Genomic DNA, 22,652 nt, shown 5'->3' with positions numbered 1-22,652 from the left:
AACAGAAAATATCACAGAGGGCCCATTGTGTGCAGGGGCCCTGCAGATCCATACATGAAAGCAGAGCATGCCTCACGCTCACCTCAGGAAAAGAAAGACAAATATCTCATATTTAGAACTGAATAACTTATCTGTCTCTTCAGGAAACAAAAAACAAAGAGGGTTATTAGGGATTAAAGGCTTTTTCGCAGCTGGGGGTCTGTCAGCGTGCAGATTGTGTGCCATGTTGTCTTTTAGTGCGTGTGCAATGCAGTGTGGTATGGGTTGGGCACTGGTGTAGATGTGACCAAAACCCAATCTCTCACTCTTCTTGGTCTCATTTCTTACCATCACACACAAGGACGGGTACGGGGGTGCATGGACACGTACACGTCACGCACCTTTAAACACCTCCACGCACGCACGATACAGATACACAGACACACACTTGTGTTCTCACAGCTGCCGTGAGTGACCGGTTGCCATTGGCCAGGCCCACCAACCCTCTGCCTGTCCGATCTGAAGAACAGGACCATTTGGGAAAGAAGGAGAAAGAGGTAAGGGCTCTATGTGCTTCTATACGCTGGTGATATGCTTAAGAGAAGGGATGAAACCGAAGGGCTTCACCTTTTGCTGCAGGTTCAATTATCTTGGGGCCACTGGTGCAAATGCACAATTGCTAAGCTAAAATTGACCTGACTGATAGTATTCAGACCATTTTTGTTGATGCCTGGTTTAATGATACAAGGTATCTTTCAAATATTATTCTTGTTCTTATCATTAATTTTGCTTAATAATAGCACGTTAATATATGACGGTTTAGCATACGCTTACGTGTGGCCTGTTTGGTGACGGAAGAAATTCCTGTGCACTCTTTTATTTTGGCATATTTTACTTTTCTTTGGTTTTCTGGGTTTGGGCAAAATGAGTGAATTATTAGATGATATGACATGTTTGATATTTAATAATTATATAATATTTATTTTACCTGAAAGGCATAAGCAAAAAATGTAACTAGAGAAATGAAATGGGCACTGGACTCCCTTATAGCAAACATACATCTCAAAGACGTCTATTTGATGTAAGCATCAACTTCAATACGTCTCTGTAATGTTTCCTGTCAGATGTCACATAGACATTTAGAAGATATTTAAGATGTCAAAACTGCTTTTTCCAAGGTGTTTATTAGATATCGTTACACAGCAGATGTTTTCCAGATCTTTTTTAGATATCTTACATACGTACCTCTGCTTTCTGGGCTGTTCATTTGACATTTAGCTCATTCGCAGTCAGGATTTTAAACTATATTTCTGCTTAAGCAGAACATATATTTAGTATATTTTGCAGTATTTGCATTATTGGAAGTGATGTTAAATCCCTAATGTCATTTGCCAGAATTGGCACCATCACAAGAGAGAAATTGGAAAATCAATGACCATGCGGAATGCTGTAAGGAAGAGCCAAAAACAACATTAGGACAGTTACTTACACACACATACACACTCACACGGGGTCCGCACACTGCAAATACTGCCCATAGTGTGTAAAAGCCACGCTCTGTGTGCAGTATAGTCTCTCTTTCAGTATTTCCCAGCTGAGTTTGAAACTCTCAACCACTTTGTACACTGTTAATCTCAACGAGAGCCGATTTTTTCATTGATGCAGAAATGTTTTAAGACTAAAGGATTACAGTGTTGAATCAATAAAATGTCTTGAAAATCTCTGTTTGTAATCGCATGAAATGATTGGCTATCAGAAACACACAGGGAAATGATTTATTGCTAAAAAAATACAGTGGAGTGCAACTATGCCCATAAATAGCTCTGTGCTATGAGTTACTGTGTGTGTGTGTGCATGTGTGTGTGTCTGTGCGTATGTGCGTGCGTGTGTGAAAGAGAGAGGGATACAGAGGGATTGTAACCCACTGCCCTGCTGTCCACAGATCTCGGTGGAATTTCGAGCTTGAGCGAGGAGACAGACCCTCATAAAGAGTCTCTGTCAGAGGTCTCGCTCTCCGTTTCCTCACTTTCCCTCACTAAGCTCTCTCCATCTCACCCTGAGGACCAGAACCTCATCCATAATCTCTGCGCATGAACCTCGCCCCCTCTCTATCGTCACATCAGTCACTCATCGCCCCTTTATAAAGTATATTTTGAAAGACATCCTCTCCTGTTCTCCGACAACTTGAATTCTTATGCTAATAATTGACAATGTATATTGATTAAAAGTTTCAAATGTTAAATATGATATATGTACTTATAGATGCTGTTTTTACAATGTTTTCAGTTCGCAATGTGTGACATTTACAACAAAAAAAACTGGTCATCATTATTTTGGAAAAGAAACCTTTTATGATGTCACCATCTCACCTCTGACCTTTCATCTTTAACACACAAAGCAGTCATTGAGTGGATACAAGATGGCTGCTGAGGTGGTAACTTCTTGGTTTGTTTAGAGGCCAAACTGGCCTCATTTTTTCATTTCTGTTAATGAACAGAGTTCTCAAGCATCAGAAATTTGCAGACGAAAAGTTTGTATTCCACTAGCCACAGAACTCTGCAGAGACTCTATTTACCAAAGACAGGTAACAAGCTAAAGACTCCTACTAGCAAGATTATAAGATCTCTAGCTCTGCATATTTCAACTTTTTTGGCAATTCTTTTTATTTTAAAAGTGTATTTACGGAAAAAGAAACAACTATATCTTCCATGGTTTGTAGATGTATTTGTTGAGCCAGAAGATTTTTGAGATGCACCACAGCCAACCCAAGCAAGTGTGGCTCTCGGGTCAAAGAGTCCTTTGGTAGTATGATGTGGGAAGAGAAAAGCATATATTTCTATAGTAAATAATTATATTATATTACAATGGCATAACAAATGGTTTGATGTAATCATAATCTGTTTATTCACTCTCTATTGCCACTGACACTCTTCTATTAATTCTACAAAACATCTCTGAATAGACATTAAGGTGTCTGATTCTGTGTCCAGCAGGACAATGGTAATGTTGGTGTGGGGACTTCTTGTCCTGAGTGTGGCGGCAGCCTCTCCCCCCAGATATACCCGGCAAACAGAACTGGACAACTACGACAGCGGACACTATGATGGGGGTCTAGATCTGAACAACGAAAACCTCTACGACTATGGAATTGATGAATCACAGGTGAGAGATTCAGTATTGCCATTTATGTATCATCCTATTTTCTCATAAAGATCACTTCTAATCACTTCTAATCTTGGAACCCTCTCTGTTGCATTTAGAATTAAAATGAGTATACTTTTTTATGTTCACAACTATGGCCATAGTTCAGTAAGAGCATAGCTGAAATGGTTTGAAATGATACATTTTGCACAAGCATTCGGTTCAGGTCTAGTTGTCATGCAGGAATGTATTGCAGCAGTTTTGCTTTAGGGTGTTTGACATTGCTTTTAATTTGCAGCGCAGATTCAAGTCTTCCTGCAGATAATAGAATCCAGTAATGTCAGTGTTTGTTTTATGATTTTCATTTCGAGACATTTTTAACCCAGCTGCTGTGCTTTAGGGTCGGTCACGGAGGCCACTTGGGGCTGATATTTGTACCTTTCCTCAGTGAAGCATGAGTTTTCTATGCAATGGAATGTATTGCATGTTTGCATATTTTTAAGATATCTATAACCAATGTTGGCAATGTAATATTAAGTTAAGGATTCATTAAGGTCCTTAATGCATGTGGACCTGATTACCCCAAATTAGATTAATATCAAGTTTATCAGTCTTTTGCCATCCTCAGGACCCACCTAGCAATCCTTAAGTACTGGTATTTATGATATGAAAAAGTGAATTCACGACATGCTTCAAATAACAAATACCTCCCTTGGGAATAACATTTGTATGATGGACTGACCAGATGTTGCGGAGTGTGAATTCAACTCTCACATTCAACACAACAGTATTGCCCAACTGAATTTTCCACTGGCACAACCTAATGGAAGAAAAAGTAGACTGGCATTTTTTTATTGTTGTTTACTCATAAGCAGTACATTTACAACACTAGTCATACTTGTATGCAGAATGATTTCTCTTAAGTGACATAAAGCAATGGAATAACTTTGTTTGCTAGATGCACATGTACCTGACAGTTCTTGTAACTGGCTATAAACAGTATGTTTGTTCATTTTAATAGGTTATTGACTGTTTTTGTTTTTATGCTATGTGTTATCTCATCATCTTCTGCATGAAAATAGAGACAAATCAAAAGTATGTTTGACTGGCACAAGGCAAGATGGCTTTGAAGAAGAGACAAATTGAAGCCAAGAGACTTAACTTGATCCTGATGTGAATGTTATGTACCCACAATCAAAAGCATGCCTGAGTTTCAACATACCTTGTGTAAGCTGTTTATTTAAGCTCTTCAGGATATTGTGAATGTTTCATAAATTGTGAAAATATTTCTTCCTGCTCTGCTGAGAAATTGAAGTTACTGAATTCAAACTGACCTAGATTGTTGGTTTGAAAACTAATAAATAATCTAACTTTTGTCTGAGGGAACCCTCCACAAATATGGTGAAAGGAATAAATGATAATTCATCAAATATTTCCTTCAGGAACGTTGCAATCCAGTTATGAAATATTGATATTTTTCAGTGCAGTTTAAACATGTTTTTATAATTGATTTAAAATATGTATTTACTAGCAATACCCATGAAATATACAAAATTAAAATAACTTAAAAAAAAACCTTTAAAAAATGGGTTTGCATGTGTAGCATAATTAAGGCTAGTTCCCTTTCTGTCGGTCTCTCGACGTTGTGTCGAGAACGACAGATGGGGTTCGCCCTTGAGAACCAATCAACTCTGACTACTATAGAAAAGGCCAATGAAATTTGGCGAATGCAATTTGCATGCCGGGCTCCGCCCCCGGAAATCCGGTATAAAAGGAGGCCGGCGTGCAGCATTCACTTACCTTTTGTTCTTCAGAGCCATCGCTCATGAGTACAACTCAGGATTCAATCCTCTACAACTACACGCTGGTGCTACGACGTGTTACAGCGGATCGTCCCTTCCTGCAGCGACCTTCCCCTGGGCGTCTCGGCGGTTCCGGAGGTGTTAGAGATTTTTTCTAAAAGTCCTTTTCAGGACTGACTGAGCATTCTCCAGCGCGGCATGTCCCGCTGTTCTCTTGGGTGCGGCACCCTCATCGAGGAGGGGGATGGACACGATCGCTGCATTAGGTGTCTGGGCGTCCAGCACACTGAAGCAGCGTTCGTTGACACATCTGCCTGCACTGCGGGCAGATTGTCATTCAGAAGTTGCGGTCACGGGTGGCTGTCTTCCTACGGGAACCAGCCACCATTTCGTCTGCTACCCGGGCTGTGACATCTGTGGCTACGGCCCCGATGACCACCCACGTTAGCAGCGTTAGTGATACGGGGAACTCTGCGAACGTAAACCCGCCAGCCAAGTGCTCACGGGCCGATCGCACCCCGATTCGCTCTTCTGAACGTTCCCCAACCGGCGGTGGCATACCGTCCGGATCCTCACGCACACACTCGGAAACGATGTGTGACGTAGATGAGATGACGCTCGCAGCATCGGAGGGAGACTGGCATCCGACTCTGCCGAATCCAAACTCCACCCCCAGCGGTCGAGTTCAGGAGGAAGCAGAAGTGATGTCATCCGTGCTAACCCGGGGATGCGTGGTTCCCGAGGTCGGTGCGCGGTGCAAACCGCGCCCACCCCGGGTGCCATGTTTTTCCCGGAGGTGCATGAGGAGCTGTGTAAAACTTGGAACGCTCCACTCACGGACCGTTCCAGTGAAACCAGCTCCGGCTCCCTTACTTCCCTCGATGGTGAGGCAGCCAAGGACTGCGTCGAGATCCCCCGGGTGGAACGTCCGCCTGCGGTGCACCTGTGCCGCGGACGGCTACCACCTGGGGGGGGATCGACCACTCCTACCGTCCAAAGCACGTAAGACTTCGGCATCACTGGTGTCGAAAGCTTGCGATGTTGCGGGCCAGGCTGCCTCCTCTCTCTATGCCTTGGCCATCCTGCAGGTCCGCCAGGCCAGGGCGTTGAGAGGGCTCCACGAGGGTAAGGCCGACCCGGGTATAATGCAGGATCTCCGTGCCACCGCTGACAGCGCTCTACGGGCGACTAAGGCGGCGGCACGGGCCCTGGGTCGGACGATGTCCACGGTAGTGGTCCAGGAGAGACACCCCCGGCTATACCTTGTGCAGAAGAGTGACAGCAAGGAAGTCCGCTTTCTTGATGCACTCATCTCGCAGGGTGGGTTGTTGGTAACACCGTCGAGGACTGCGCTCAGCAGTTTTTTGACGGCGAAGCAGACAGTGGCAATTAACCACATTTTTTTTTCACGCCGCGACTCGGCCGCCTACAGGCCTCCGAGATCTCACGTGACGTCTGCTTCCCTGCAACCCAGGACCCTTTCGACATCGGCTCCGGTTCCTGTGCCCCCACAGGCGGCACCCCGGAAGCAGAGGTCGAGGGGGAAACCTCCACCCCGTCAGCAACCTCCTCGCGAGAAGGGACACTGACGGGAAGACCCCAGGGAGAACAACATCGGGCCCGAACCTTCACAGCCACGGCTCTGATCGGTCGGTACGGGACGACTCCTGCCTCGTCACCAAAGCCGGGCCCTTGTTAGGGCTTGGCGCCCACTTACTCACTGAGTTTTCTGTTCTCCCCGGGTTTACTTGCAGCCGATCGCACACTCCACTGGACTGTGCTCGGCGAACCGACCTCACACCCTGGCGAGGCGTGAGGTCGTACACATACGACAGCCGTCACCACTCTCAAACCGACAGTGCGTGCCGTTGTCCCGCCAGGCAGGTAAGCAGGCGGAGCAAAAACCTTCCCTCCGGGGACTCCCCGCGACATGGTTAGCTCCGCCAGCCGACGAACCACCCCCCGTGGGAATGATGAAGCAGACCGTCCCCTTGGTCACCCTGTCACAGTCCCTGGGAGCTCGAGAGCTGCCCACACTGTCTCGCTGGCTAATGAGGGCGGTCCGTCTTGGTTACTCGATCCAGTTCGCCAGAGACTCACCCAAGTTTCGGGGCATCATCTCTCCCTCTGTCAGAGGCAGGGACGCCTCCGTACTTCGGGTAGAGGTCACCACCCTTCTGGCAAAACAGGCATCGAGTTCGTCCCTCAAAACCAAGATGTTCAGTGGGTCACCACCCGCACTTCATCGTTCCCAAGAAAGACGGCGGGTTGCCCCCAAAGGCTGCGTACCCTGAACAGAGCACCTTCACAAGCTGCCATTCAGGGTGCTCACACAGAGGCGCGTCCTGACATCTATGAGGTGTCAGGATTGGTTCGTGGCAATCGACCTGAAGGACGCTTACTTTCATGTCTCGATCCTCCTCGACACCGGCCGTTCCCACGGTTCGCGTGCGAGAGGCGGGCATATCAGTACAGAGTCCTCCCTTTCGGTCTGTCCCTGACCGCCCTTTCTCCCTGAGAGGAGGAAGGCGAGCGGGTACTAAACTATCTCAGCGACTGGCCTATCTTGGCACACTCGCGAGATCTGTTATGTACACAAAGGGACCTGGTGCTCCGGCACCTAGGTCGATTGGGACTCCAGGTCAACCAAGAGAGGGGCAAGCTCTCCCCAGTGCAGAGCATCCTCTTTCTCGGTATGGAACTCAGCTCTGTCACCATGTCGGCACACCTGTCCGCAGTTGTGCCCAACCAGTGTTGAACTGTCTGAAATGAACATTTTAGGCAGACAGCGGTCCCCCTGAAACAATTCAGAGGCTCCTGGGACACATGGCGTCCTCGCGGGTTAATACCCCTCGAGTTGATGCACATGACACCGCTCCAACACTGGTTTCAGAGTCGAGTTCCGAGGAGAGCGTGGCACACCGGCAGCAGGCGCATGGTGATGCCGCCCTGCTGCCGACGCACCATAACCCCTAGTCTTTATGACTTTTTCGACGGACTCAGGTCCCTTTGAGCAGGTTATGAGGCAGGTCGTGGTGACGACTGAAGTCTCCCTGCAGGGGTGCGGTGTAGTGTGCAACGGGCACGCAGGTGGGGTCTTGGACGAACCCCCGCCTGCGCTGGCATATCAATTGCCAAGAGTTGTGGGCTATGCTACTTGCACTGAGCAGGCTACGGCCTCTCGTGCGAGACATGCACGTGTTGTTCCGAGGACAGCACTATAGCTGTAGCGAATACAGATCGTCAGGGTGGCGTTCGCACACAGCAGCTAAACACAACTTGCTCGACGCCTCCTCCGGTGGAGTCAACAGGTGACTCGTTCCCTGCAGGCCACACACCCCGGGCAAACTGAACTAGACAGCCGACGTGCTTTCTCGCCAGTTTATGCCTCGTGGAGAGTGGCGACTCCACCCCCGTGCAGTCCAGCTCATTTGGAGGCTGTTCGGGTAGGCCCAGGTAAAACCTGTTCACCTCCCGTAACACCACCATTTGCCCGCTTGATAGTCCCTGCCCTCGGCACGGATATCCTTGCGCACAGCTGGCCGCGGGATGGGCGGAAGCACACCTTCCCCCCCCCAGGAGCCTTCTTGTACAGACTCTGTGCAAGGTCAGGGAGCAGGAGCACCAAGTGTTATTGGTTACACCACACCGGTCTAACCGCACTTGGCCTCAGAGCCGATGCTCTGGACAGCGACTCCCCCTGAACCATTCCCCTGACAGAGGACCTGCTCTCTCAGGGGAAGGACACGTTCTGGCATCCCAGATCAGACCTCTGGAACACCCATGTCTGGTCTCTAGACGGGACGAGAAGATCCTAAGATGGCTACTCCCCCTATACGGCTGAGACCATCACCCAGGCTAGGGCCCCATCTACTAGGCGGTTACACGCCTCTAGACGGTGCCTCTTCTCGTCCTGGTGTCTTTCTCAACGAGAAAGACCCACTGAGGTGCTTGATCAGGATTGTGTTCCCCTCCTCACGAGACTGGAGACTAACATCTCCCTTCCACACTGAAAGTGTATGTAGTCGCTATTGCCACTCATCACGACTCAGTCGGTGGAAAGTTTCTAGGGCAACACGACCTGGTCACCAGGTTCCTAAGCAGCGAGAGGGCGGAATCCGCCTCATCTCCGCTCCATACCCTCTTGGGACCCTAAGTGGTCCTGGGGAGCCTCAGGGCCCCCCAAAGAGCCCCTCGGAGGTTCCGATCTTCCTCATAGAGTAAGACGGCCCTCCTGACGGCGCTCACTTCCTTCAAGAGGGTAGGGGACCACCGAGCATCCTCCGTGTCCCTGGATTGCCTTAAACTCGGCCCTGGAAACTCTCACGTTATCTTGAGACCCAGGCCCGGATGCGTGCCCAAGAAGTTCCCACTACTCCCTCCGGGGCCAAGTGTTGAACTTGCAGGCGCTCCCCATAGGGGAGGAAGACCCAACCCGATTAGTGTTGTGTCCAGTACGTACTGGACCGCACGCAGAGCTCTGAAGCTCTGACCAGCTCCGTGTCTGTTGGAGGACAGCAGAAGGGGAAGGCTGTCTCCAAACAGAGGCTGGCGCACTGGGTCGTGGACGCCGTTACGACGGCATTCCGATCTCAGAATCTCCCATGCCCATTGGCAGTGAGGGCTCACTCCACACGGAGTTTAGCCACCTCCTGGACACTGGCAGAAGCGCCTCTCTAGCAGACATCTGTAGAGCTGCGGGTTGGGCTATGCCCAAACACCTTCGCAAGGGTTAACAACCTTCGCGTAAACCCGGTGTCAGCCCACGTCCTGCGTGGCGACATGTAGGACTTGCATCCGGGGGGGCGTATGCCTGCGAAAGCACCTTTCCACCCTCTAACAGGTTGGGTCAGTGTGCTATTTACCTTTTCTTCTTACCCGAACACATCGCTAAGAAACTGGTACCTCACCAGCCTCCCTTCTTACCCAGACACTGGTTAAGAATAGGCATTCCATCCATCACCAAACAAGCACCCCCTGGGGGCTGGCTGGGCAGAGCAGCCTTCCCCCTTAGGCCGGGATACCATGTGAGCTATCACAGATAGCTCTAACCGGACCTAGTGCTACCGGACGTCTGTAACACCCCCTCCGTGGGCTGTTCCGTCTGATGTATCCTCATGAGAATGGTTCCCACTCCTGGTAACCCATGAGCTTCCCCAGGTGGGCCTCCACCTCGCGGTTAACTACTCAGTCCGCACGTTCCATGCGTTCTCCTCCAAGGACGAGACCATACCTATATCCACCATATTCCTCCCCACGGGTAGGAGGTGGCCTCTGTAGCGCTTCTCTGATTAAGAGTCGCGCTTACCCGGTGTAAACTGATCTGGACGGCCTCTCGCCTATAGAGAGCTAAGGCCCCGTCCGTGAAAGTTACCGGTCAGGGCTGTACCCATCTTTCTCCAAGAAAGCTCTGGAACCCCCCGACCACCACACTGGAAGGTTACAGTCTCACGAAAGCTTCGAGATGACACGCCCAGGCTTGTTACCGTCGCTTCGCTAGAGATTGTGACGCGATACAGCGTTGTGGCGTTTTCCATAGGCAACCCCATCTGTCGTTCTCGACACAACGTCGAGAGACCGACAGAAAGGGAACGTCTTGGTTACGTATGTAACCTCAGTTCCCTGATGGAGGGAACGAGACGTTGTGTCCCTTATGCCACGAACACGTATCGTATTCTGCTGCAGTTTGAGAGGTCTCAGGCTCTTCAGAACAAAGGTAAGTGAATGCTGCACGCCGGCCTCCTTTTATACCGGATTTCCGGGGGCGGAGCCCGGCATGCAAATTGCATTCGCCAAATTTCATTGGCCTTTTCTATAGTAGTCAGAGTTGATTGGTTCTCAAGGGCGAACCCCATCTGTCGTTCTCGACACAACGTCTCGTTCCCTCCATCAGGGAACTGAGGTTACATACGTAACCAAGACGTTTTTAGTAGAGGTTTTTAGTTATCATGTCCCATAAATTAAGGGAAAAATATGTGTGAAGGTCACCAAATCAATATTTTGTAAATTGTAACTTATGTGCATTTATACCATTTTAATTGGTATAAAACATTTTTTTTAAATATCACTTCAATAGAAATAGATAGATGCTTGGTTAATATATGACAAAAATATGCTTTAAAAATTGGTGTGCAAAGTGTATCATATTTCTGGAAGTTGGGCAAAGGAAAATTTGAAGATAAAAGAAACAAGAAAATGATTGTCCAAATCCATACACAGTAAGCGTGGTCGGGTGCTTGTGTGTGCTTGTCGTACATGCCATCCTGCATGTGTCAGTGTAAATGCAAGTACATAGAGTCTTGTAACGCATGTTAAGGTGCATCATGACAAAATGACAACAGAAAGACTCTTTAAACAATGCTTAGGGCTAATCTTTACCGGGGCACTTTTTTCTCAAGGGCAGAATTTATCAGTATATAGGCTACTATTTTACAGATTTTTGAATAGCATTTAAAAAAAAGGTGAAGAAAAATGAATGTTTAGAAATATATATTTTTTTTTTAAGCACTTCTTGTGTAGTTGCTTTTTTATGTTTAATAACGTTGTTTTCCTTAGCCTTGCAAGTCGCTTTGGTGTTTAAAAACATTTTCTATGTTAATGTAAATATTTTGACCAAATATTTGGCTATTTGTCTTTTGTTAGTCTTCATGCTAGACTATTGCAAAATTAGCATTATGTCACCTTCACTACAAAGGAGCATTTAATAGCTCAACAGTTTTGGTTTGGTGGGTTTAAGTTTACCTTACTTGTGAGAAACATGAGAAAGTTCTTCTTGTAAAATCTGTGTGGAAATATAGATTTTTCTGCTACCATGTATGTCTTGGTTCCACATGGACCATCCTGGCGGATAGCAGCCATTCAGAGATGAAACTGTTAATGGTTTAACAGCACCCCTCTCTGGTTTGCAGTGGAATCAAAGCCGAGACAAAACTGGATTTTCAACTATTTTTGTATTTAATCTGCCCCCCAAATGTATGCAGTTTGAATAAAATGGATTGACTGCAAAAAGCAGTCAGTGTATGCTAAATGTGTCCTACCATAGAACCGTTAACATATGTGAGAAAAAGGATCACTTGGTTGAGAAGGTCTGATATGTGGTAAATGGCTCATTACCCTTACAAAGGGAAATCAACCTTCTGATGAATAACACTCTTTCGAAACGCTCAGGATATTTGTGACTACAATCAAATCTGTTAATGTTTATTTTTCTAAGATGGTTTGGAAAAACCTTACTGCAAAAATAGAGCGTGTTATATCATAATGCTTTATGTTTAACTTTAGATGAGGGCTTCTCAACCTTTTTGACTCGAAGGCTCCCAACTCACAAAATTCACAATTTCTACCCCCAAAAATATTTCAGAGCTTTTCATTAACTGAAAGGCATTTTTCCATGTTAGTGTGTTTCAAATAATTTTTTTCTCATTTTAAATTATTACTTTGTTTTGCGGACCCCCTGGAAGTTGGCTGAGCCCCCCTTGTGGGCTGCAACACCGCCCGCACCAACCGCATCCCCCATCCCCCGTAGAGAACCATTGATCTAGACTGACTCCTCAATCATTGTGATTTACACACATTTAATCTTTAGTAACCCTCTGAGTTCTGACAAGACCTTGTAATAGAGTTTGAAATAGGACAGGAGCATATTTACCAACTACAGTTATGCTTACCTAAACTTTCATTACAGATTAGCAACTTTAATCCCGATGAGGACTCTGACCCTTCACATAGTGCCTATATAGAGGAGGAAGAAGAAGAGGTGGCACAAAACCCAAATCAACGTTGGACAGTTGAAGATAGAGAAGACACTGAAGTACCCATAACGCCTCATCTTATCCAATCAGGGTCTGGGGAGTCAGGAACTCTGATGGGCCCTATCGCAAAGGGAGGTCTGTACCATTGTTACACCCCCATCTCCCCCCACACACAAACACAGACATTGCTAATCATCATTACTAGCCTGCAAACCATTATCTCCTGCTTTTATTCCATTTAACTGGCAATCTGATTGGTTAAATGAGTTCTTTAACTTGACTTACATATTTTTAACAAGTCCATATGGTCACAAGTGTAATTCTAATATCTGTTCTAACACCTAATCTTGTCTTGAACAAGAGGAGGAGCTTCGTCTGACGGCCATTGACATCCTTCAGATTTCTGGAGACATTTCGGGTTCTGGTGAAATGAACTCTGGAGCCTTTGGGGACTCGCTCAGTGAAAAAGCTTCCGGGTCTGGAGAGATTTTGGGCTCTGGGGGTTCTATAGCCTCTGGTGACATTTTGAGTTCTGGGGTCTCAGGGGATTTAGGCTCTGGAGTTTCTGGGCTTTCTGGTTCAGGCCTTATATTGTTCTCAGGTGGAGGTTAGTATTCTAGCCTTTTGGTTTGCTCGTTTTAATTGTAGCTTGAGGGGAATCTTGATTTCCACAAAATAGATTTTCTCAGTGGAAAAATTATATCAATACATCTTTCATTGTAGTGATAAATGAAGTCATACTTTTCTGTTCTGTATTGGTTTAGTATTGAATTGGTTTCCCCTCAACGTTGAGGGGAAACTAATTTGTTTCTTGCAACCTCACCTTGTCTCTCACAAGAGGAGGAGCTCCTAACATTTGGAATCACTTCACAAGAGGCGTCTGGGGATTTTGGAGAGTCTGGGTTTTTGGGGGAGTCTGGGTTTCCCGGAGAGTTTGAGGGACCTGGGGCTTCTGGAGTTCCTGGGGTGTCCGGAGAGTCTGGGGCCTCTGGGTTTCCTGATGTGTCCGGAGAGTCTGGGGCTTCTGGGGTTCTTGAAGTATCCGGAGAGTCTGGGGCTTCTGGAGTTCCTGGGGAGTCTGGAGAGTCTGGTGCTTCTGGGGTTCCTGAAGTATCCGGAGAGTCTGGAGCTTCTGGGGTGTCCGCACAGTCTGGGGCTTCTGGGGTTCCTGAAGTGTCTGGGGCTTCTGGGGTTCCTGAAGTGTCTGGAGAGTTTGGTGCTTCTGGTGTTCCTGAGTTGTCTGGGGCCTCTGGGGTTCCTGACGTTTCTGGAGCATCTGGGAGTTCTGGTGTTGGGGAGATGTCTGGGACCTCTGGTGAACCTGAATTGTCTGGAGAGTCTGGAGCCTTTGAAATTATTGAGATATCTAAAGAGCCATGGACTTCAGGGGAACCAGAGGTGTCTGGGACCTCTGGGGTGCCCGGAGAACCTGGTACCTCCGGGATGCTCGAGGTGTCTGGAACCTCTGGGTTGCCCGAGGTGTCTGGAGAGCCTGTAACTACAGGGGTGCCAGTTGAGCCTGAGCCCTCTGAGGAACCTGGGGAGTCTGGGGAGATTGAGGTCCCTGAGGAGCCCGTGGTGACTGAATCCCCAGAAGTCACAACAGAAATATTATTACCTGAACTAGAGGAAGGTCAGTATCTTTATCAACACCATGCACTGCAATGATTTCAGGTGTAGGTTCAGATTTTGTTGTGAAAATCTTCATTGGATCTGAATAGTTTGGATCAGCTTAACAAAAACGTTAGTCACTATCAGACATATTGTTTTACCAATCATTGCTAGGGTATCTATGAATTAACTGCAAATTTAACTTCATTTAACTGACTCATATTGGTTAAATGTGTGTACATATTCCCTGGTGTGCATTATAACAACAGTAAGGATGCATTTTAACTTCAAAATGTCTGTATTACTCACTGTCTGTCCTGTTCTATTGTTCACCCTGTGTCCATGTGCTAATACATTCCCTAACACCTTAATATTGTTGTCTAACAAGACGGGGAGATATTCCTAACAACCCTGACCACTCCCCAGGAGGGGACTCAGGGTGAAATAGGGTCAGGGTTACCTGAAATTGACCCATACATACCAGGTCAGTATTTCACCAGTTCATTCTATTTAAATTATTAGTTTTGCCATATATAAATGTGCTATTATTTTATAAATTACCTATCTAATAAAGGAAGGTTTGCTTAACTCATTTTGTCATATATAAAGGTTCTCAAATCTGTTAATGAAAGTTACTAAAATGGTAAAATGTTTTGATAGCAGTTGCTAACATTTTGTCTTTTTCATGCCACCTGCCGTTTTGGTGGTAAGGTATGTCTACCTGTGTGCTGTGTATCTGTCTGGTTGGATCCGTGTACTGTGATGACCTCAGACTTGACCGTGTTCCACCCCTTCCCAAAGAAACCACTCATTTCTATGCCCGCTACAATAAAATTGCCAAGATAAGCAAGTCTGACTTCGCCAACCTGAGTATGTGTTCGGTCAAACACACCATAAGTCATCATGTCATCATGATCTGTGATGTTAACATAAGTTTATATAGACAGAATATTAAAAAATAAATTAAAATAATATTAAAATATTAAAAGTATTACTTTACATTTGATAGCATTCACGTCATGCTTGTATCTTTGTGTTTTTCTGTTTTATCTGTATATTGAAATTGCTTTCTTTTTGTCTTGTTATGATAAAGACAAGTTAAAGAAAATTGATCTGACAAGCAATGCCATTTCCAAGATTGACGACGATGCTTTCTCTGGCCTTCCTGCTTTGGATGAGGTGATATTAAGAGAGAACAATATCAGACAACTTCCTGCCCTGCCACCCTCTATGACACTTATTGATGCTTGCCACAACCAGCTGGGCAGCACTGGCATCCAAAGAGAAGCGTTTAAGGTAAAAAAAAACAAGAGTCAACCTTGGCAAAAGACTATTGTTGTGCTTATATAGCTTATGGAAATGAAAAAAAAGATTGCATAAAATCAATTTGTAAATGTCTAATAGTACCAATACACAACTGATAACCCTTATCCAGGTAAAGAAAGCCTATTTATATACATGTACATGTATTTTGTTTTAAGGACATGCCAGGGCTACTTTACCTCTACTTGACAGACAACAACATTGACCACATCCCAGTTCCTTTGCCCCACAGTCTGCGCTCCTTGCACCTGCAGGTACCTGTGCTCCCACCTCACTAGTGCCACCTTGTGGACATCTGCAAATCCTGACACTTAACTGAATTCCATTCATTTACAGTTTTTTATTTTAAAACAACCAGTTGACAATTAAGCAATTGTTTGTTTGGAAACTGCAGAAAACATGACATAGCAAATGATAACATAAATAATGAATTAATTTATTACCAGCTTTTCTGGTGACATGCAAAGTGCTTTATAATGTCCTTTTTAAATATGTTAATAAAATGATGAGGTATCACACACACACACACAAGCTTTAAAGGAAAAGATCTCTAAATCCTAAGATTTCTAAAAAGATTTTTGAACAATGGCATAAAAAAGTGTGTACCTGTATGATACATTCAATATATATGTTTTTTCATTCAGAATAACAATGTCCAGATGATGCACGATGACACTTTCTGCAATCCACATGATTTAAACTACATCCGCAATCCCCTGGAGGACGTTCGCCTGGACGGTAATCCCATCAACCTCAGCAGAACCCCACAAGCATTCATATGTTTGCCACGTATACCTGTTGGTAACCTTATTTAAAATGAAACACACTCAAACGCACACATGCAAAACTCACACGTATGCACATGCATCAAAACTCCTCTGTGAGAACTTGTTTTTAAAGTTGGGCTCGTGCAAACACTTGGATATGAATGGATGTCTTTTAAAAGAAGTTGGCATGAATGCATGAACAGACTCATACTTTCACAGGAGAACTGGTGGACACTACTATGCCTTTGCTGCTTGTATTTATACACACAGTATGAATTCATATCACAATTTAGGATGCTTGTAATCGCATTTGAATGAAAGACAAAAGGATTTTGTTCAACTGAGAGAGACCGTTGACAATAAATCTCTCCTAGAAAAGAAAACCATGCATCACTTTGAATCAGTCTTTTATTTATCAAATACTAACAAACCTGAAAAATTGATGCAAGTAATTTACAAAGGCAGATATCTCAGTTTCATTTAATAAACAAAACAAAAAAAACATATTTTTGTGTGTGTTATAACCTACTTGGTGCCTGTTTTGGCCTGGTTGCAATAGCCAGGGAAAACTGTTAAAAAATTTGTAAAAAATAATGAAATATTGTTGATATTCATAAGGAATTTAACAAATGTTCATGATAAGATTACGGTTTCGAAAGGTCAATGCAATAAAACAAAGCATTCTAACAATTAATATGTTTTAAAGTCTGTAATGTAATATAAAATATATAAGCTGTCTTTTTTGTTACAAAAACTGCAATATTTTAGTGTTTAACCTATCAAGTTGTTGTTATGACCATGTTTATGTCCATATTATGGCATTCGCACACTTAAAAACTGTTGTACTGGCTAAAGGGGTTTAAGAATGATTGGGGGGAGGGTGGTAAATATTAGCCCAGCTTTGTGTTTTGTATGGAAATATCACACCTGAATAAAGATTTGTGATGACCTCTCTAAATCAAAGGCCTTCCTTCTTACGGTAGCTTGAAAATCTTCAAAGACATCAAACCAACACTGATGGCTTTCAAAATGCTTGTTTATAACGCGTTGACTTGAACAAACACAGCGACAAACATGATCAACTGTAATGAACTCATAACTATAAATCATAAGTCAATCACTGTAGAACAACACAATACATTTTTGGCAAAATAAAATAAAATAAAATTTTACATCAAGCAAAAGGTGTACAAAAGTTGGTTACGTGTATAAACGGTCCGGATTATAAATTTGGTTTCAGAAGTTTTCAATAAGCTTTTCAAACAGGTTGAGGAATTTCTGTCTTCTCTCTAAGGATGCTGGTTCCATGACCAAAGGAATGGTGTTTTCAGTTCCCTCCGGATTGTCACTTAACTCCACCGTCTGCCCCCCTGTCGAGGTCCCATGCTGCTCCTCTATGTTAGCTCGCTCTCGCTCAAGCTTTGCTCTTTCTCGATCTAAAATTGCTCTCTCCTTTTCCAGCTGAGCTCGGATGTACTCCACTGATGCTCTGTCCCTCTCCACAGCAGCCTTCTCTCTTTCCAAAGAGGCCCTGTCTCTGTCCAACGCTGCAAGTTCTCTCTCCACTCCTGCTCTCTCTCTATCCAGGACCATCTTCTCTCGTTCCAAGACCATCCTCTCGTATTCAATGGCGGCTTTGTCGCTCTCCAGGATGGATCTTTCTTGTTCCATCTCATCCCTGTCTCTGTCCATCTCCCCTCTGTCTCGCCCCATCTCCTCTGACATTATGTCATCCTCCTCGACGTACAGCTCGATCTCGTTTCTGTCTGGCTCTCGCGCTCTCTTGCTCCGTCTGCGCGTGGAGTTGTTCGGGCGATACTCGCTGTCATCACCCAGCGAGGAAGTATCAAGAGTAACTTCACTTCCTACCAGTCGCCCCTCCATGGCATCGTCAAGCAGCGAGAACCAGGGCCAGTTGGTGGGGTTCACCGAGACACCGGGTGGGGGATTCTTCATGTCCTGAAACACACAAGATACACACGTGAATATTTTATGACCCGAATTAAACTCATCGGGTTGGGAGGCCTGCACACGTTAAAAGGTATGAAGGCAAGGTTTTGCATAGAAATCTGTATACTGATATTTATTTATGTGGTAGGTATTTGAAGGCAGTATAAGGGTCTTTTTCTTCCTAAGATATTCTACAATCCTGTGTGTGGTGTAAAGGATTGACAGGGCATTCTTTATATTTTCTTGTTTAAATTACTTACTTCGAAGTACGAATCAATAAAAAGTCTGTTTTTATAAATTACAAAGTTCACAGATGATTTTCAGAGAATTGACAAAAAGTTTTTTTTAAAGCCATTTATAAGGTATAAATCCATGTCACTAAATCACCAATAACATTTGTACCTTATACTTCATTTTAAGGTTTTCCCATTTTCTCCTTGCCTGGCTGGCAGAAATATCTCTCTGCAGACCCAACTCCTTGAGGATGGCTCTAAAGCACAGAATGGACCATTTTCACATTTTAACACAGATAGATGTCTTAGTAAAAACATCTACAGTATACACCAGTTTGTAAACTTAATGTAAATGATTGAACAAACTAGTGTGCATGTGTAAGTGTGCACTGGGGTGACTGGTTCCATTACCTATATGCCAGAGTAGAAGAATTTCTCTTCCCAGTGAAAAGTGAGTCGTTGGTCACACGCAACTTCACGAATCTAACAAATTCTTCATTTGACACTTGATGTACACACATGCACACACACACACACACGCACGCACGCACACAAACATATGTTATTAACGGCAGGACACGTGGTTTGTAAGTACCTGCAATTTTACGGGGTGAGCGCAATGCTAAATTGGTCATTTAGGACAATAAATGTGTCTTTAATTGTTCTATATTAATATCAAACGACATACTACTTACTTTTATAAATGTATTCTGCATGATCTGGGCCATCTTTAACATCCTCAGAAGGACTCTGTACAGTGTAGAGTTCGTGGTCCATACTTGACTCTGTTGTCTTTGAGTCATCAAGTGCGCTACTCATGGCGCTAGTGCACCAGCGAAGAGCACTAGAAGAGAAAATGGAGGCTGACGTTCTTCTGTTGCTCGTTCATGGCGTCCTGTGTGTAATTACCGCCACCTGGTGGTTAGCCCGGATGTACGCTTTACAAATATTACGAAACCTGTTTTAATAGGTTTGTTTGAATGTAGTAATTTATACAATGATAATAATACGTTTTAAAACTTGAAACAGACAACAACACATTTGTAGTGAAATCATAGTTTATATTCGTATATTGCAAAACTACATTGAACACAAAATTGCTCCTTTGTAATTGTAATGAAAATGCGCATTATACCTTTCAGGATATGCTGCTTTAAAATGAATGTATGACTTTCGTTTCTTAGTAAAACTGTGGTTTCACAGTAGGGGCGGTGATGTCGAGGGACGACCGACAATTTAATCAACATCAGTGAATGGAGATACCTGAAACACACACAAACGCACACAATACAATTATATAAAAGGAAATAAAGGGCTACATGTTTTCTTCTTCCTCAATTAACGTTAAATATGCTAGATGTACGCACTATCGTGGCTAAATGTCCCGGTAAACATTTGTTTTTTATAGTTTTCATTTATTATTTCTAATAGATTAAAATGCATCTAAACACGTTAGATTGGTGCAATCTAGGGGGGCAGTGAATTGCCTGTTTGAATGGTTGTCTAAAACTGAGACAATGTTTGAGACTTTATTATTTAGTTGAGAAACATGGATTGTCTATATAGATTTATTATAACAGCCCCTTCTGTCCAGTGCCATATAGTCGTTCGACTGACATAATAAAGCCGCCCATTGTCACCTAAAAGCCTCATAAATATGCGTATTTTTAAGCACAGCCATTCCATCACTAACGGCCTCGAAAATCATCCCGTCGTTGTGTATCAGCTGTCTTTGTCTCAAATCAGCACATGTCTACTCAATGAGCAGCAAGCATCGAGGGTATTTTCCCAATGAACGTCTCGCACGATGTCACAATACACTCGACAACAAAAACGTTAGTAATCTCGATACTCACTAAAATGAGACTCGGTGTGCCCTCGGTCATTTTTAATTTAAATTATCACGTGTCATGTTTGCAAAACCGCGTCCCGAAAATGTTCCGAAAAGCCTGGACTTAAACCGCTGGCTATGCTGTATTGTAGATGGCGGTGAGAGAATACAAAAACGCCCTTTGCTGTTGACAAATCAGTCTGCTTTACCGACCGTTTGATCTCATATAATATCGATAAATCGTTCACCGTGTTTTGTTTTTCACTTTGTAGAATCATGTTGGCAAATTATGAACGAGATTGCAGATATATTTAAACAACAAAAAAATATGTTTAAAGGTTCTCTCCAATACAGAGGTGGCAGTAGAGAGAGCTGTGAGCGATTTCAAATGAAATGGCCTACCGCCGATTAAGACAACGGCGAACCCTGATTCGCTGACGTAAAAACACGTCACTTCCGCAAGTTCCTTAAGTACGATATGCACACGTTTCCTAGCCACGTTTGTCGTTCGTACGTTGGAGAGGAAGCAGCTGAAATTTGTCTCTCTATTTTTTATTAAGAAAACTATTTGGGCGTCTTCATTTTATTTGTGTGTAATTCGCGTCGTGATACTTGGATATTTTGAACTCATTGTGTTAACAACCGAATTTTTCTTGTTTGGAATGTACGTTGAAATCATGGCCATGGAAGGAATCTATGAGAAGGACATCAGCACGACATCTATAAACAAGAAGTGGTCGAAATCAAAGAGAAGAACCTTTCTGCGCACCTATATTGGGAAGGCCGGTGCCAGAACATACTGTGCTTTTAACGAGAGGAGACAACGGATCCGCGCGTGGCCAGCACGGAAGTTTCATCCGTGGGCAGATTCTGTCGAGTTCTCTACTGGAAATCAAACTTCTGTACCCCCTGGTGCCATGGCACCAAAAAACACTACACAGTACTTAATGGACCTTGTTTACACCGAGCAGTTGGAGGCTTCGATGGAGGCGTATGATGTAAGGCCTCATTTTACAATGCAGAGTCATGTTTCACATGAAGAGAACAATGTCTCATCTTCAGACTTTGATTACGACAGGTCTTTAGACTTCCAACAAAGAGACTTCGAGAACGTGTTCTTCAGGAATGAAATCTGATGATGTGGTCACCGAAACCTGACTCGATTTCGTCGAAAGAAAGCAACGACGCCATGATCTTACCATAGACAGTAATATGTGCGTGAACATTACGTTGCTTTTATATAGCATGTACAATGTCTTGAAATGCTCAATAATGTTTTATTGACGATATTGTGTCGAGACTTTCAGCGCACAATGTTTGAATTTTCCTTTGAATTGAATGTGGTTTCATTCATCGGCTCTCCTTGTCTCACAGCATTGCGCAGACTCCAACACAGGGAGGCCGGACGCACTGCGTCACAGCTGCGCGATGACGTATGCAACGCCCGCCCCTAGCGTGGTCATCACCACGTGGCCTGCAGGTAAACCCGCTTCACCCTTTCAGGTGTACGTGGTGTAAGTGCCAAAAACGTTGCAGTAACGTAGTAATGTCATTTCTGAAATGTGCATGAACTGTTATACCATAGGAGGCATGTGTGTTTGAGAGAATTTTACAGGTTTGCTGATCCTCCTCGGTGGCTCTCAGCTGTCTGTCCAACGCGGTCAAAGCCTTGGGACAAAGCCGCATGTCTTCCTCATCAACAATGTTGGGTAATTTTACACGTGGTAAATGTTAATTTGTTTCAGAAAATTTGTTCACTTCATAAAGTTCTGTGGTATGAATCATTATTTGTGAAAAAGCATTTAATATTGTAAATACTGGTTGTATTGATAATTAAACTATTTTGTTAACTGCAAACCATTGAGTCATTTTTTTTATTTCCCCTTTTAAATGGGTTACACTTTTTTTTCCAGTTGAACAGCGGAATAGAAGAAAATGGTTAATTTTAGTATGACACACATCACAGAGGGAGTATGCAGAATTTGTCCAAAATTGGAAGGACACTCTGGTGTTTAATGGGGTGCAGCTGGTCCCATTTGCTCAGATGAGGACAGAAATACAAACACAGGAGATGAATGTCAAGTCCCAGTAAAGTTTAGCAACATGTGTTTGGGTCAGCTTGAAGTATTTTGAATTTCATAAAGTGCCTGAAAAAATGGCGTCACATTATGAACCATCTTGTATGGCATTAAATCGGTTAAATAATTCCCATTTGTAGTGCACTATAGCTCCCATTTCACTACTATTTGTATTGTAACAAGCAC

At 44.2% G+C, this 22,652-nt stretch overlaps 2 protein-coding genes across 9 annotated transcripts; one reads left to right on the top strand and one right to left on the bottom strand.

Moving 5' to 3' along the window:
- Positions 1-396: 396 nt before the first annotated feature.
- epyc (epiphycan) lies at positions 397-17,241 on the top strand. Its single transcript, XM_056749025.1, has 10 exons — positions 397-536; positions 2,970-3,141; positions 12,607-12,808; positions 13,035-13,280; positions 13,512-14,306; positions 14,673-14,768; positions 14,996-15,154; positions 15,378-15,580; positions 15,766-15,861; positions 16,252-17,241. The coding sequence occupies exons 2-10, from the start codon at positions 2,977-2,979 to the stop codon at positions 16,420-16,422; spliced, it is 2,133 nt and encodes a 710-aa protein (XP_056605003.1). The 5' UTR covers positions 397-536; positions 2,970-2,976; the 3' UTR covers positions 16,423-17,241.
- A 151-nt stretch (positions 17,242-17,392) lies between these two features.
- On the bottom strand, positions 17,393-20,758 carry si:dkeyp-38g8.5 (uncharacterized protein LOC568385 homolog). Of its 8 annotated transcripts, none has more exons than XM_056748867.1 (6): positions 20,637-20,758; positions 19,693-19,820; positions 19,253-19,495; positions 18,969-19,062; positions 18,727-18,814; positions 17,393-18,333 (listed from the first exon to the last, which is right to left on the bottom strand). In XM_056748867.1, exons 3-6 carry the CDS (start codon positions 19,374-19,376, stop codon positions 17,611-17,613), a joined length of 1,029 nt encoding a protein of 342 aa, XP_056604845.1. In that variant the 5' UTR covers positions 19,377-19,495; positions 19,693-19,820; positions 20,637-20,758; the 3' UTR covers positions 17,393-17,610. The 8 variants fall into 8 exon arrangements, with proteins under 8 accessions (XP_056604845.1, XP_056604844.1, XP_056604843.1 ...); XM_056748866.1 differs by lacking the exon at positions 20,637-20,758 and adding an exon at positions 20,414-20,604 and having other exon boundaries at positions 19,253-19,401; XM_056748865.1 differs by lacking the exon at positions 20,637-20,758 and adding an exon at positions 20,414-20,603 and having other exon boundaries at positions 19,253-19,515.
- Between the last annotated feature and the right edge of the window lie 1,894 nt (positions 20,759-22,652).

The sequence above is a fragment of the Triplophysa dalaica genome, chromosome 5 (assembly GCF_015846415.1).
Source record: "Triplophysa dalaica isolate WHDGS20190420 chromosome 5, ASM1584641v1, whole genome shotgun sequence".
In the NCBI taxonomy this organism is placed as follows: Eukaryota; Metazoa; Chordata; class Actinopteri; order Cypriniformes; family Nemacheilidae; genus Triplophysa; species Triplophysa dalaica.
This window is presented reverse-complemented; position numbering and strand designations above follow the sequence as displayed.

Excerpts from the sequence above, each read along its gene's own strand:
- si:dkeyp-38g8.5 (XM_056748867.1), bottom strand. The coding sequence starts at position 19,376 with ATGAGTAGCGCACTTGATGACTCAAAGACAACAGAGTCAAGTATGGAC. Across the intron at positions 18,815-18,968 it reads TCTTCTACTCTGGCATATAG|AGCCATCCTCAAGGAGTTGG; the intron begins GTAATGGAACCA and ends TCTGTGCTTTAG. Across the intron at positions 18,334-18,726 it reads ACCTTAAAATGAAGTATAAG|GACATGAAGAATCCCCCACC; the intron begins GTACAAATGTTA and ends TGTGTGTTTCAG.
- epyc (XM_056749025.1), top strand. The coding sequence starts at position 2,977 with ATGGTAATGTTGGTGTGGGGACTTCTTGTCCTGAGTGTGGCGGCAGCC. Across the intron at positions 3,142-12,606 it reads ATGGAATTGATGAATCACAG|ATTAGCAACTTTAATCCCGA; the intron begins GTGAGAGATTCA and ends CTTTCATTACAG. Across the intron at positions 14,769-14,995 it reads AATTGACCCATACATACCAG|GTATGTCTACCTGTGTGCTG; the intron begins GTCAGTATTTCA and ends TTTGGTGGTAAG.